This window comes from Miscanthus floridulus, chromosome 16 (genome assembly GCF_019320115.1).
Source record: "Miscanthus floridulus cultivar M001 chromosome 16, ASM1932011v1, whole genome shotgun sequence".
Lineage (NCBI taxonomy): Eukaryota > Viridiplantae > Streptophyta > Magnoliopsida > Poales > Poaceae > Miscanthus > Miscanthus floridulus.
In genome coordinates, this window is record NC_089595.1 from 29,202,672 (window position 1) to 29,219,489 (window position 16,818).

Sequence of the window (16,818 nt, forward strand, 5' to 3'; positions counted from 1 at the left end):
CGGTTGCGGCAAAATATCTGGGCGGTGTTCTTCACGTGCGCGCACTCGGCCGCGGCGTCGACGCGGAGAAGACGTTGCGCGACGCGGCGTGGACATGGTGCCCGTGTGCGTTTCTCGCCCGGGTGCGCTGCTCGGCCTAGGTCGAGGCTGGCACTCGGCTAGTTGGGCTGAGCCCGTTCGAGAGAGAGTACACAGTGGAGAGATTTCCTTTTCCTTTTTGTAGATAGGTGATGTATTTCCTAAATATATTCTATATTCTTTTATAACTAAAAGTAATGATTTCATATTTCTAGGTTTCCTAATGTGTGTGTGTGTGTGTGTGTGTGTGTGTGTGTGTGTGTATATATATATATATATATTAACTAAATGTAAATTGAGAAGGGAATGTCGGAAAGGGGAATTAATCCTATAAGTTAATAATGAAACAACTTTTATATTACCAAGATAATTAAGAAAAGAACATTGGAAAGGAGAAACTAAACCTATAATTTAACAATGGGATGCCATTTATAATTCATAGTTAATTAAGAATGAAAGAAATATTTAGTTGTGCATGGAATGGGAAATTCAAAGAAAACTTTTGGTGCCGCAAATAAATTCCAGAAGGCAATCACACAAGCATTCAAACAATCACACAAGCAAGCATTCATGCATTTCAATCAAGCAAGCATTTCATCACTCAAACATTCTAACCTAAATGCATATGGTGAATTTTGGTGCATGGTTTTGGAAAACATTTTCTTTTAAAAGTGGTTTTGCAGAAATAAACTAATCAAGTTTTAATTTGTTGTAAAGTTTTAAAAAGTTCAAATTTTTAGTGGTTTTTAACATGATGCAAAAACACGGGTGTTACAGCACGGAGGCCCCACGGACGGGCCGGCGGCAAGGGAGAAGGCGGCGGGAGGGAGGGGAGCGGCAGCACTTGGATGGTCGGGAGGAGGGGCGAAGGTAGGAGACGCAGGCATGGAGCGGCGTGGTGGCAGGGCAGTGCTGGGGCAGGTGAGGGGAGCGATGTGGTGGTTAGGGGCGGGGCCGGCAGGGGAGGGGGGGCGGTGTGGGGAAGGCCAGCATCGGTGCCGGCATGGGGAGGGGAGCAGCGTGGGGAAGGCCAGCACTGGGGATGGAGGAGAGGGCCGATCCATTTTGCGTTCGAGTCTGTTCTGATGAAAGTTACAGCAGCTAGGGGTAAGGAATGGAAGGAGGCATCTTCTTTTTTTTCCACGAACTAAAACTACCACAAATGTATTTCAACGGGTTGCAATCCGTTTCATAATGGCAAAATAGCGAAACCACTTTGGGGATGGTAAAACTACAAAACCCGTTTCTCATAATGGGTGAAATGCCAAAGTACCATCAATTATTGAAGAATTACCAGCGAGGTCCAAGGGGATTTGTCATCAACCAGGCTGAATGCCGAGACGCTTTGTGGTGAGCTAGACGCCACGCGCGACGCACTTGAAGCTTCCAAGAATTTGGTCTCCTAGGAGTGAGGCGACATGGCGATCGCCCCAGGGGCAGGTCCAACACATGATGAACCTTACTATGGTACAGAGCGCGCGGGTCGGCTCCCTATAGCAGTCCGTGCTAGCCTCCTATAACACGGCCTTCCCATTGGAACAGTGGATAATTTGTTCGCCACAGAGGAGCATCTCCAAGCCCTGCCAGCCCACCTTCGAGCCATGGTGACCGAAGCTATTCGTCAGGGGGCTGCCATGGTGCTGGCTACTGCCCAGCTTTTGATTGGCACAGCGGTGAACGTCCGGGTGGCGGAGCAAGGTTTTTGCCGGGTTCGATGGACGATGACATCGCCAAACTGATCAAGTGATTCGAGCTGGCCGCCAACGCCGTCTTACCGAAGGTAGACGTGGATGAGATCCTGCATGCCAACCTCGACCCTTGAATCTGTGTGACATATCATTACTATTAGTAGTCATGAATAGGTTTGATCTGTGGGATGCCCTTGCAAATATGTGAACTCTTATTTGCATGTTGGTGTTAACTTTATTTGAACTTTGTATTAGACCTTGTTTGGATGCATGTGTATCCACATCAATTCACATGTGTTGGAGTGGAATGGAATGGAATTTAGTTTAATTCCACTCTAATCCACTTCAACACATGTGGATTGAGATGAATACATGGACATCCTTGTTTGGATGCATGTGTATCCACTTTAATCCACATGTGTTGGAGTGGAATAGAATGGAATTTAGTTTAGTTCCACTCCAATCCACTTTAATACATGTGGATTGAGATGAATACATGCGCATCTAAACAAGGCCTTAGGTGAGTTAAACTTTGTAGAGCGTGGTGTAGCTCAGGTCCTTTGGTCATTTTGTAGCTAGTTTGTAGGCCCTGTTGGTTGCTTTTCGCTACAGATTTCTTTCTAGTTGTCTTTGATCTGATCTATAATATGCTAAACATTCATTAGTGCCTTTGATCTCTATTGACGCCAACTCGTGTCTTTGATAAAATTTGTTGAACTTGAAAGAACCATGCAGCGAGGAGTTCGTCTGAACAAGTCTAGAATATTGTTTTTACTTTTTCTTTTCTGTTGTTTTGTTTCAATTTTATTTGTTTCCTTTAGGGATTCAACGAAAGTACTCGTATGAAACAGGTTTCCATGTATAACATGAGATGTGTCCAGCCCGATCAGATTTACGATGCTGGGACTTTCTTGCGTGCGCAGTAAAATTTGAATACCTATGTGGCCCCACTAAAGGAAACAAATCTGAAGAAGGTACATGTGACAACCATTGCAATTTCAGCACCAGGAGTAAGTCTCGCACTACAATCTATTGAGCACGGTGTAGCTCAAGTCGTTTGGTTTCTGTTTGTTTTTTGTTGCCTTGGTGTCTTTGTCAATCTTTGTTGAACTTGCAAGAATCTTGTAGCGAGGAGCAAGTCTCGCCTCAGTGTAATGCAAAGCAGAGGAGCCATTGATGTTAAAATGTTATTGCACACATAAGAAAGTCCAACCGCAAGTCTCACCTTAGTCTAATGCAAAGCAGAGGAGCCATTTGTGTTGAAATGTAATTGCACACATAAGAAAGTCCGACCTCTATACATTTGAACGCGTCTAACAGTATCCTCCATAGTTTTCCTAGTCTTCCTGTGATGCTTGTTACTGTGTCGTTTATGATTTTAAGTTTGGCTAACTTAATAGTAGCATAGCCTAGTAGTACAATATGGTGGGTGCATTGTAGTGCTTTTGAAGTGACATTTTTTTGTATTTTGGAGTGCCCTCATCAGCATACCCCATGTACCCATGATGTTAGAAATCAATATAAGTATTGTACTATAGCTGAATTAACGGATGAAATGGCGACAGGAGCTGTACCACCACCGTAACACATGTGCACACCAAACAAATAATTCAATTTGCAAACAAAACAAAGATGGCACACTAGTTTAGATAAAATAATGACATCATCCATCATTGAGGAAATTAACATGTCCATAAACAAGCAAACAATATTGGTCCATTTGGATCAAACGCTAAGCGAGCCTCACCAACAGCATGGCCAACATCATGGGTGCTAGGCGACATAATTTTAAACTTTTGGGTCATTGGATTGTTGACAACATAGCGATATCCATCAGCCCCAAGGCACCAGCATAGGATGAGGCCATTGCAGCAATCGGAGAGAGCTACATTGTCAATGTTGAAGGGCAAGAATTCCAAGGAGCGGGGGCGTACACCACGGACGACGCTGGTGAAGTTTTGATTGCCGTTCTCACTATCGTAGAAGAAGTTGGCCATAGTCTGGGGCAGCTTCTTATGGTTGTTGGGGTTCGAGATGAGGTCTTTCCAGAAGCGACAGATACATTTACAGCAGAACAAGGAGCGGCCGGGGAGGCGGCAGAGGATCCTCCATGAGGCTGGCAGTATGTTTCTCTTGTTGGGGGCCTCCTATATTTCGTCAGTGTGCAGTACGATGAGAGCTTCCTCAGTAATAAGATCACTGAAGAGGAAAATAATTCAACAAAGATCCATTAGTGAAGCCCACGACTCATACCAAAGTGCAACTATTAATAATTTTCATGGTACGACCTCATGTAAATTTAGAGTAGCACCACATAGATATATATAACTCAAACTAGAGTAACCATTAATGGAGGTGTAACCATTACAATTTCAGTAGTTAATTGAGCTTCCTCAGTTTTCACAACTAGAATGTCAGTGAACAAGTGGTAGTGATCATCATTGGCATCAGTAGCAACATGTGCAGCTTAAACATTATTGGCCTTAGTGATGTGATTGATGGTCACAAAGCATTGATTTGCTTTCGATGACTTCCTCTTGTTTGGAACCAAATGGATAACTTGGTTGTCAACAAGGAGAACACACAGAAAGTAAACATATGAGCTGCATCCTAATACATCCAACAGCCATGTAGACATCATTGGCACAGAAATGTGGCCTCAGATATGTGATAAGTTCAAAATACCATAAGGACTCACTGGTGGCACCGAAGCATATGAAACAGAAATGTAGAATCAAGTAAGCACTAGACAGAAAAAATAGTTTAAGGCGGAAGCGAAGGGCCTATATGTTTGCCTAGACAGATAGGTATAATCAAGCAAGCACTTCACAATTAACAGGCCTAGTTGCACACAGGTATTTACAGTAATAACATTGAACATATGCAGCAAAACCCACCAGTGCCACCTCCTAGTTCTTTTCATCAGCATTGGCCTAACCAGATCTACAACACTACAATGTTTCTTGTATACCTCATGTTCAAGTAAGGACCAAAACAGTGAAGCGAATGGAAAAGGTGAGAAAGGAGACCCGCGGATCAGATCCTCTGCCGTGGCACACGACGGACATGGACACCAATGTCGCGCGCTCCATTAGGAAGACCTGCTGCCTAACCTCCAAAAGGATGCCTGAGCCACCACAGCACACCGGGGATCCATCGTCGCCGCCGCCGCAAGTCCAACGGGCATAGATTTGGTTCCATTGCAGGGGATGCATCCAATATATAAGTCAGCATGTCTACATAGAGGACATATACTACTATTAGAATTTCAAAGACATGTCAACATAACCAGGCGTCTAGCGCAATGGTGAAGACGGTCTATTCCTTGATCTGTGTACAAGGTTTGACTCCCAGGTCTCATGGTTTTTTTTAGTTTGAATTTATTAAACTCCGGCGACAACAAGTGACACGCAAACCATTGGGTCCCACAGGTCGGATGAAGATAAAGAAAGGTTCCACAGGTACACGTGACACATGAGCCATCGGGTCCCATAGGTCGGATGGTCCCATAGGTACACGTGACATGCAAGCCGTCGGGTCCCACAGGTCGGATGCTGAAGGGTCCCGCAGGTACACGTCGAACAGAGAAAGGACTGAGCAGAGACTTTTATGACGAATTGCAAGCGTCACGAATGAGTAACTGCAGATCCCACAGGTACACGTCGGATGAAGAAGGGTCCCATAGGTACACATCGCATGGAGAAAAGATCGAGCGAAGACTTTTATGAAGAATTACAAGCATCACAGATGAGTAAATGCAGGTCCCATAGGTACACGTCAGATGAAGAAAATACAGTGTGGAGATCTATGACGAAGCCATTCATTATAGATCGAATATCATTCATCAGAGATGTGTAATTAGTTCAATGATGAAGCCCTGTTCGTCATAGGTTTAAACGAGATCATCACAGATGAGTCGTGCGAGTGATTGTGATGAAACCCTGCGCTCTTCTATGACGTTTTTTTTGTGACGGTGCCTGATTTTGTCATAGAAAGGGAGCATTGCAAGATCATCACCACTGATTTATGACAAAACAGAAATGTTCGTCCTTAAAAAGCGATCTTTTATGACGGTTTTGGATTCATAGTTAAGACATAGAAGCAGATATTTCTAGTCGTGGAAGAAAGGTGTAGTGGCTATCATGTGGGCCTATGGGGCGAGGTGGCGCTACGCCACTGGCTCGCGCGATGTGGCTGAGCGGCTTTGGATGCCCTCGCCTCGGTTGTCCGTATCCATCCCGAGCAGACAGAGAGAGAAGGAAGAGTGAAGCAGCGTAGAGGGAAAGAGAGAGGGAGCGGAGCGGAGGGAGATGGGAGGGGAGAGAGAAAAGGGATGCGCCGGTGGTGGGGGAGAACAGCAGGGCGCAGGGCACCGGGCGAAGGCGGCGACCTGGCTGTGCTCGCCTCCGACAAGGGAGGGCAGCGGGTGGAAGCAGTAGTGCCAGGGCGAGAACGAAGTAGAGGCAGAGGGGGAGGAGCAAAGCGGCCGACGGTGGTGAGCGCGGAGCAGAGTAGAGGGCAAGAGAAGGGCCATGGCCGCCCTTTTATAGGCGCTCGGTAAGGCGGTTCGGCGGAGGAAATATCTCCGACGACGGAGATATTTGTTGGAAGCCATGGCGGTGCGGCAGGCACACCTGTCGATGGATTTTCCGGACCCGATAAGGATGCTCAGGGAAGCGACGAAGGAGAAGGTCGGTTGCGGTAAAATATCTGGGCGGTGTTCTTCACATGCGCAGACTCGGCCGCGGCGTCGACGCGGAGAAGACGCGTCGCGGACATGGTGCCCGTGTGCGTTACTCGCCCGGGTGCGCTGCTCGGCCTGGGTCGAGGCTGGCACTCGGCTAGTTGGGCTGAGCCCGTTCGGGAGAGAGTACACAGTGGAGAGATTTCCTTTTCCTTTTTGTAAATAGGTGATGTATTTCCTAAATATATTATATAATCTTTTATGACTAAAAGTAATGATTTCATATTTCTAGGTTTCCTAATGTGTGTGTGTGTGTGTGTGTGTATATATATATATATATATAGGGAGAGGCTATTCAGCAGCCGGCTACAAAATAAGTTATTCTGTAGCCACCTCTATTTACCATAATTTTATATACTAATTTACCATAATGTCAATACATATTTACGATAGTTGGGTTACTATAACACATGGGAATATTTACCATAACGTTATAGTAAACCACTTAGTAAGGAGTTACTGTAAATCTCGTAAATTAACATAGTAATTATCGTAACTCAAAGTGGCTACAGAATAAGTTATTCTGCAGCCAGCTATAGGATAGTAGTTCTATATATATATATATATATATATATATATATATATATATATATATATATATATATATATATATATATATATATATATATATATATATATTAACTAAATGTAAATTGAGAAGGGAATGTCGGAAAGGGGAATTAATCCTATAAGTTAATAATGAAACAAATTTATATTACCAAGAAAATTAAGAAAAGAACATTGGAAAGGAGAAACTAAACCTATAATTTAACAATGGGATGCCATTTATAATTCATAGTTAATTAAGAACGAAAGAAATATTTAGTTGTGCATGGAATGGGAAATTCAAAGAAAACTTTTGGTGCCACAAATAAATTCCAGAAGGCAATCACAAAAGCATTCGAACAAGCGCGCACTGGGCAACAAAATACCATTTTCGTTGCCGTTGCTCAGAGGCCGCCTGGGAGCACTGTGGTGTCAAGCGCGCACTGGGCGCCGCCTGGATCGAGCGCCTGCTGCAGGACGGCACCGGCAGCATTGAAGACGCGTGCTGGCCAATTTATCCTGGTGAAACATTTTTGTTGCCTGCAATTCATAGTTTTAGATTTACTACAGTTTGAAAGTAGCAACAATTTGTGGTAATTAATCTTATTGTGTTACAGATTTTACTCATATCCTTTTCTTGCACTCGCTGATTTCCTATGATTATACTACATAGGTTCCAGCAAACTCTTTCACATGATACCAGAACTCTGGCTTCATTTTGGTTTCCTCTTTGTGCGACACAGCCTACTTTCATGTCATATGTTTCTCTTGGTGCAAACGCCCTCACATAAGAACTCCTGTAGGAGAAACTTAACATATGAGCAGCATGAAGCTAAGCATGTGAGGGAAAGCACCTGAGCAAAGGGAGATGAGACGTGGACGTCAAAATATGCAAAATACTTCTCAACGCAACACCCAAACTCAAAAGCACATTGAAGCAACAAATGAACGACAGAGGGTGAAAACATGAGGTTGAGCAAGCACATATTATAAAAGAGAAATAAGAAAAGGATGGAAAGTGATTGCCGGTGCAACACTCTGAACGACAGCTCCATTGACATGCAGAATCCAAGATTCATCATCACATTTATTCACCCCATCACATGCACATCAATTCAATGTGTTCCCAAACCCTTGTTACAGTTTGTTCCTCATCACATTTATTCACCCCATCACATGCAGATCAATTCAATGTGTTCCCAAACCCTTGTTACAGTTTCTTCCTCATCACATTTATTCACTCCTTGTTACAGTTTCTTCCTCATCACATTTATTCACCCCAAAACAAGATCAATTTGATCTGTTCCCAAATCCTTGTTACAGTTTCAATCTGGGTACCTGCATTAGATAATATTACCCACATATCAATATTATTCCCAAAGAAACATTGTCTGTGAGGAAAGACCACATACCAATATTACTAGCCAGTAACATAAATTTGTTCCAAATTCAGAAATAAGTTCTCATCAAGCGGAAGTCCTGATGACAACCCATATAAAAGAAATACCACATACTCTAGGATTTTATCCATCTTTCATACCATTTCCAACTCCACAAATACCCAGACAACATGATTAGAAGGATTCCTATTGATTAGTCCAGCTTCACAGTATATTTTGCCACAAAGACCAATCTGATGGGTAAAAAATTATTGATCTGAATGTTACATAACAAAGCATGTAGTATGCAAAACTTAGTTGCAAGGTTGATCTAAATGTTACAGACATAATGATACATACCAATTACTGAGAAGATCAAGCTCAGCTATTTGACCTTGGCGAATGTAAAGATGTCAAAGGAAAATCTGCAGAACAAATATTTTGCTTAGCATATGTAGAAATATTAGTTGTAAGCATAAATCATATATTGTGTAATTAAGACACTTACCATCTCCAACTATGATATATATACCTCAAAGCAGCCACTACAAATAGGATGGTCAACATAGGAAATATACAAGCACAAACAGCCTTGTACTTGTCTGAATCGAAAAGCATACATAGCACCACGGTAAAAAAGATCAACACTATGGAAACAGCAGTAATAGTGGCAATCTTTGTGAATCTGACTGTTCCATTCGTTGTGCCCAGTAGTCCAGCAATCAAACCCGATGAGATGACAAAGACTCCCAATGTAATGCCACCAAAGATGCATAACTTCACGAGATCACTTGATGCATTGAGCAGGCCATACAAGGCAGCAGATGTGGGCATTGAGCCCCCAAGCATAGACCCTAACAGAGCTGTATACTTGCTAGCCTGCGTGTAAGAAATACGTCACTGGACAAGACATGTAGATCAATACAAGGTATATAAGTAAATTAAATAAACTTGAGACCTTTTGGACAATCAAATGGCTACAAGTGCTCCAAAAAAATTGAGGCACATCACTAGATAGAACATACAAGTGCTCCAAAAAGGATTGGTGGCTACATTCATAACAATGTCATGCAAACCTTTAAAAAATGATCATATATTGTCACCTAGTGAGCAACAGTGCATCACAGAAAATCAAATAGAATCCCTCTATGGCTACCTTCCGTGATTTAGAATGCAGGTGCAAACTAATTAGTTTCCTGGCAACAGTGCATCACAGAAAATCAAATGAACTAAGTGGCGGTTCTTTGGGAAACTTACATTGGGTGCTGGTGTGAGATGTGTCTGTGCAGCGACCAAGCAAGATACCCAAGCCCCTGCACCTGCTGCTGCGGCGGCAACCTCCAAGCTCATGTTCTGCGGTTAATAAGAAGCTATGTTGTAATGATCTCCAATTGAAAAAAGTTTCACAATATAATTCTCAGGATGTACCTCTCGAGCATGCCCTTCAATGTCGTCGTGCCTGAACAGTATTTCAGCTGCCGTCAAACCTTCTCTGGCACCAGAACTTGCAGCGAACTTCACCTCTTTGAGAGGACTGGCAAAACGGGATAGAACATTCAGCTCTCTTGCCCTGTCCTCTATAGCCTCTTTTGCGCCCTCAGCGGCAGCCACTTGAGCAGTAGTGGTGGGTAGGATACCCGAGATCAAAGCCTCTGCAGGGACAATCTCACCGCTTTCTCTACCTCGGTGCTGGGCCTTCTGAACGGCATCCATCACAGCCTGCCTGGCACCCGTAGATGCAGCATTGGCGAATGACAGAGCCATAGCGTTCTCCTCGTCATTGGGACCGCCATTCCGGCGAGAGCAGATGTTCCCCATGACCAAAGGTTGACAAGAACAGATGGTACGCACGCACGGGTCCCAGGTAGAAGTCGTCGTCGCCTTGGCGGCGCTTGGGTCGACACTGCGCAAGGGAAGGGCCGGGCGGACGCGCTCTGGTGGCGTCGACGGAGCTCGGGTCGACGGGCGGGTGGCCTCCGCGGCGCTCGGGTCGACTGGCGGGCGATCTTGGCGGAGACGGGGTGGCGTCGGCGCCGCTTAGGTTGACGGTGCGCACGTGCAGGTTCCGGCGGACGCGCTCCTTGGAAAGAAGGCAGGTGGCGTCGGCGCGCGTGGCGAAGGCCTCGCCGATGGAGGCGTTCTTGATCGTCCTGTAGCAGCGCTCCTCGGCGTGCGTGCGGTACGGTTGCCTCAGGCCAACCCCCGCTGCAAGAATGGGGAGCAGCTCTCTCCTTCCGCACCGCACCCCCGAGGCCCCGACGCGCGCGGCTCGCCTCCTCCGGGAAGACGCCGCTGGCCTCGAGCCGCGTCGGTCGCCGCTGGATTATTCCCCGCTCCAAGATTTCCCGCGGGTGACCGGAGCAGTGGACGGGGCCAGGAAGGTGCGAGAGCAAGAGGCGGCGCCGCGGCAATCGGCGAGCTGGGAGAAGCCGGCCGCACGTTGCGCTTGCGCGGCGGCGAAATTGGGAATTGGGGGGAATTGAGGGGTGGTGAGGTTTGCCTGTTCTGCAAAGGGGGTTTTGGTAGGAAGGGACGGGAGCGGGGGTTCTGAAATTTCGGATTTTATACAATTTGTTTATGTTTTTTTAAATAAAATAAATAAATCGCTGTGGTAGAGAATTGCAAGTCTTGTACAGCCCCACTTGTCAGCCTCCGAAATAGCGGACGCCGACCCCACCTGCCATCCTCTCCCACCCACGCTCCTACGCAATCTTTCCGCCGCCGCCGATGCCCCCATGTCCGGCCACCACGCGTGCCGCCACGACTCCACGGAACTCACCAATAGGGAGCGGGACTTTGGCATTTCACCCATTATGAGAAACGGGTTTCGCACTTTTAACATCCCTTAAAGTGGTTTCGCTATTTTGCCAATATGAAACGGATGCAACCCGTTGAAATATATTTGTGGTAGTTTTAGTTCGTGGAAAAAAAAAGAAGACGTCTCCTTCCATTCCTACCCCTGGCCGCTGTAACTTTCATCAGAACAGATCGAACACAAAACGGATCGGCCCTCTCCTCCATCCCCAGCTCTGGCCTTCCCCACGCCGCTCCCTCCCCGTGCCGGCGCCGGCGCTGGCCTTCCCCACGCCGCCCCCTCCCCCGTTGGCACCGCCCTACCACCACGCCGCTCCCCTCCCCTGCCGGCACCGCCCTGCCACCACGGTGCTCCAGGTGCCTCGTCCTGCCTCCGCCTGGCCATCTAGGTTGCCGCGCCAGGCCGGCGCGTCCCCTAAGCTGGCGCTGCCCCCATGGATTGCAGTTGGAGTGATCTAATTCCTCGGTATGCACTCTCTCTCTCTCTCTCTTGTATTTGTAGTCCACGAACATAGTTCGAAACGCTGATAGAGTTGTTCGAATAGAAATTTAACTACATTTCTTGCATTCGCTTTATCTAGGCTCGATGTGGAGCCTGAGCTTAGATTAGATTCTGTTGCAGACACTTGTGATGTTGGTCACAATGCAAAGGCTGTAGACCATGGATATGGTGATGTTAGTGGCAATGCATTGGCTATAGAATATTATGGAGGTGTTGATTGGGACAACCTGCATATTGCTGACACAAATGATGAAGAGGGTGAGGGCAGGCAACAAATAATTGATGAGGATCAATTATTTCGTCTGTTGGGTTTGAGAATCGAGGATGATGAACATCGATCTCAAGAGCAGCAGGCTTCTACAGAGATGAAAAACGGGCCTGAAAATAGGAATGCCACTGTTGAGGAGGAGATTGACATAGCTGGAGCTGCCATTCCTGTTGGTGATCATGTGCCAGGGGAGAGAATCTTAGTCTATGACCCAAATAACCCTTGTATGGACATTAGCATTGTCTACCCTAACATGAAAGAATTTAGATTGGCTATGAGGCAGTTTGCAATAAATGAGGAGTTCGAGCTGCACATAGTGAAATCTGAGCCACAACGGTACATTGGGGACTGCAATGCAGAAGGTTGCCCGTGGCATATTGTTGGAAGGAGGCAACCTGATGGGACAACCATTAAGGTGTTTAACTAGTGGCTAACATTTTTCTACATTTTTTTGTTGCTGGTCAATATCTAATCCATTGGTATTTTGTAGGTCACATGTTTGATTTCTCGGCATACATGCTCTTTTAGTGCAAGGAGGAAGACCACCACTCCAACAAGTGGCTCGGTAGCATCAAAGGCTATTCACCTCCTTAAGAAGACTCCCAACATGGGCCCTAAAGAATTGCAGAAGAAGCTACAAGAGAAACACAAGTGTGAAATTCACTATGACACAGTGGCGAGGGGAAGGAATATTGCCTTGAGGGAAATATTTGGTAGCTGGGAGGACAGCTTCCAAATGTTGTTCTGCTGGAGGGCAAAGGTATTGAAGTGGTCACCAGGTAGTGTGATTGAAATTGACTTAAAGGAGGTAGATGGCAAGGTTTACTTCCATAGATTTTTTTGTGCATTAAGTCCTTGCATTGAGGGTTTTCAGAGGGTTGTAGGCCTTATCTGAGCGTAGACTCAACTGCACTTAATGGTAGGTGGAATGGACATTTGGCTGCAGCTATTGCAATAGATGGTCATGATTGGATGTACCCTGTTGTTTTTGGTTTCATAGATGGGGAAACAATAGATAACTAGACATGGTTCATGACTCAGCTACACAAAGCAATAGGAAACCTACCACTACTTGCTATTTGCACTGATGCATGCAAAGGTTTAGAGAAAGCTGTTAGAGATGTCTTCCCTAATGCTGAGCATAGAGAATGCTTTAGGCATCTAATGCAGAATTTCATAAAAAGATTTGGTGGAGATATTTTTTCAAAAATGTATCCTGCAGCAAGGACATATAGGCCTGAAGTTTTCCAATATTTCTTCACTGAAATTGTGACAGCTTGCCCTGAAGTATTGGAATGGCTTCATAACCACCACAAATTGTTGTGGATGAGAAGTGCTTTCAATCAAGAAATTAAGTGTGACTATGTTACCAATAATCTTGCAGAGTCTTATAATAACTGGATTAGAGATTGGAAGGATCTTCCTATAGTTGAGCTTGCTGATAAAATTAGAGAAATGTCAATGGTATTATGGAACAAGAGAAGGTTGATTTCAGAGAAACTCGAGGGTAACATCCTACATGCTATCCTAACTATACTGAAAGCAAGGACTAGGGGATTAGGAAACATGACCGTTGTGAAGGCAGGTTGTTTTGCTATAGAAGTACATGACACTACTAGCACACATAATAGACATGTTGTCAAGTCATCCTTGCATGAATGTACCTGTCTTGAATGGCAGCACACTGGAAAGCCTTGTCGGCATGCTTTGGTCTTGCTAACAGCCCAACAAAGTGCTGATGTAAAGTTGGAGGACTTCGTTCATGACTATTACTCTGTGCAGAGGTTCAAAAATGCATATAAGAGGCTGATTGAACCACTTCCAGATAAGACACAGTGGCCAAAAGTTGATATTCCTTTTCCTGTTGAGGCACCAGTTGCTAAAAAAGGTGTTGGAAGGTACAGGAAACTGAGAATTAAAGGTTCTTTGGAAGGAGGCAGTGGTGACAAAACCAAGAAGGCTGCCAAAGAGGCTACAAATGAAGCTGACAAAGAGGCTGAATTGGAGGCCAGTGAGGCTACTAAAGGTAAGCGGCAACTGATTAGAGGGAAAAGGAAATGCAAGAGATGTGGAGAATTGGGACATGGAGAAACTAGTTACAAGTGCAGGCTTAATGGGACTAAGAAACCACCAAAAAGGAATGCTAGGTCGAATACAACTAAGTATGGCCAAAATGCTAAGGTCCCTACAAAGAGGGCAAAAAAGCATGTTTCTGGGGAGCCTGACAATGAATGTGGCCAAGTCCCACCAGAACAAGGGAAACACTGCTACAGGACCCACCAGTCACAAGTCCAACCAGAACAAGGGAAACACTGCTGCAGGACCCACCAGTTACCAGTCCCACCAGAACAAGGGAAACACTGCTGCATGATAGTCCTAATAGGTTGACACGAAGGTACAAGTGTCCAATATTTTGTTATTCATTCATATGTCCAATATTCTATTTCATTAATTACAAACTTTTTTTCAAATGTCAGACAACTTTCGCTTCTGATGGAGGAAGAAACAAGTCCTCAGCCAATGCACAGTCTAATGGGAGAAGACACAAGTACTCCCAGCAAGATCCAAGGAAAAACAAAGAAGACAATTGCAAAGAAGCTGATGCCAAGGAAGAAACAAGTCCTCAGGAGCTGAATCTGTTAGGGTTTGTTGTATGTGGTATTGTAATTGACAATGTATATTTCTTGTGGAACTGAAGTATGTGGTATTGTACTTGACAATGTTTATTTCTTGTGGAACTGAAGTATGTGGTATTGTACTTGACAATGCAAAATAAAGTTGACTGCTTCTTCTATTTGCCAAAAGATGCAAAAGTGTGGCTGCTATTGTGCTGGGAATGTATCCAGAATTTGCATCTATGTACTCTTGTTGGAACCTCATTTATTGACTGCTTCTTCTGTTGCTGTTGTGCTGGAGTTGGAGTCATGGAAAGCATTCTAGATGCAAGATCTAAAGTGTGGCTGCAATTTTGTGTTTTTGCTATAGAAATTGCATTTAAAACATTGTGTATGTTACAAATTCAACCTGCATTTATATTGTTTTTTTCTATCTCTTGTGCTTCAGTTTGGCTAATATTAACTGGTGCTGGATAGCTGATACCCTCTTGCAGCATGGGCTACCGTTAATGTGATCAAGCAGATGAGACCAGACAGCTGATACCCTTTAGCAGGATGGACATTAAGGATTGGCACCACTGACTGCGTAGGCTGATAACTCCTTTCGGTGCTGCCAGGCACTAAAGCAGGTTGGCAAGCATCTCAGAAAAAGGGCTCAACTCTTGATCATCTTAGTTTCTTGGTAAATTTGGGCACATCATAGTAAATTTGGGCACGTGACACAATAAATGATACAAGTCACTAATACTTCCATTCATTTATTTCAGCACACAAGTTCTACAAGTACAGAAAGCACACTCATCACCCACTCTTAACAATTCCATACAAATTGGTCACTAGTACAAGTGCACAAACTAATATCAAGAATTTCAGCAAGAACACAATCTCTCTAGCTATTCCTGTCAGGTCCTTCAACTACCCTAGTTGTCCACCATCTCCCTTGGTCTGTTCTTCCGGTTGTGGCATCTTAGTGCTCTGAAAAATAGGCTAATAAGTGGCACATGCTTGTTATAACCAGCCATTGCTCATAGTCCTCCTGCCACTTCCACCACCATCCATCTGTCACCAATGCAAAGAAATTTCAATTGTTTGAACAATACAACACATGAATTACAAACAAAATGGAACAAATCATTGAACCGTTCGAGTTGAACAGATGTAGAACATGCGCCCATAGTTCTTCTCTGTCTTTGCCATCAATGCCTTGACAATGCGGCATTTGCATTTGTCGCAGTGGACAAGAGGGAGAATGACACTACTCCCAGCCCTCTGGATGGCCCCCGTCGAACTGCTGCTTCCATCCATTTGGGCGGCTCTGAAGTGGAGCGGTGCTAGCTGGCGCCTGCAGTGGAGGGGAAGGCACGAGGCGAGCCTGCACTAGCAGGGGAGGAGAAGGCATGGGGGCAGGCCGGTGCCGGCAAGGGAGAAGGCGGCGCTTGGATGTCCTGGGAGGCGGCAGCACTTGGATGGTCGGGAGGAGCCGGGCGAAGGCAGGACGAGGCACCTGGAGCGGCGTGGTGGCAGGGCGGTGCTGGCAGGGGAGGGGAGCGATGTGGTGGTAGGGCGGTGCCGGCAGGGGAGGGGGCGGTGTGGGGAAGGCCAGCATCGGTGCCAGCACGGGGAGGGAGCAGCGTGGGGGAAGGCCAGCGCTGGGGATGGAGGAGAGGGCCGATCCATTTTGTGTTCGATCCGTTCTGATGAAAGTTACAGCAGCTAGGGGTAGGAATGGAAGGAGGCATCTTCTTTTTTTTCCACGAACTAAAACTACCACAAATGTATTTCAACGGGTTGCATCCGTTTCATAATGGCAAAATAGCGAAACCACTTTGGGGGATGGTAAAACTACAAAACCCGTTTCTCATAATGGGTGAAATGCCAAAGTACCATCAATTATTGAAGAATTACCGCGAGGTCCAAGGGGATTTGTCATCAACCAGGCTGAATGCCGAGACGCTTTGTGGTGAGCTAGACGCCACGCGCGACGCACTTGAAGCTTCCAAGAATTTGGTCTCCTAGGAGTGAGGCGACATGGCGATCGCCCAGGGGCAGGTCCAACACATGATGAACCTTACTATGGTACAGAGCGCGCGGGTCGGCTCCCTATAGCAGTCCGTGCTAGCCTCCTATAACACGGCCTTCCCATTGGAACAGTGGATAATTTGTTCGCCACAGAGGAGCATCTCC

At 45.6% G+C, this 16,818-nt stretch overlaps 1 protein-coding gene and 1 pseudogene across 1 annotated transcript; one reads left to right on the forward strand and one right to left on the reverse strand.

Annotated features, from left to right (window-relative positions):
• Positions 1–8,087: 8,087 nt before the first annotated feature.
• LOC136514280 (uncharacterized) lies at positions 8,088–10,951 on the reverse strand. The gene is made up of 5 exons (XM_066508270.1): positions 9,864–10,951; positions 9,693–9,788; positions 8,944–9,314; positions 8,796–8,860; positions 8,088–8,394 (listed from the first exon to the last, which is right to left on the reverse strand). Coding segments are annotated over exons 1-4 (858 nt in total). The 5' UTR covers positions 10,254–10,951; the 3' UTR covers positions 8,088–8,394; positions 8,796–8,859.
• A 1,018-nt stretch (positions 10,952–11,969) lies between these two features.
• Positions 11,970–14,715, forward strand: LOC136510490 (uncharacterized; annotated as a pseudogene).
• Positions 14,716–16,818: the final 2,103 nt, after the last annotated feature.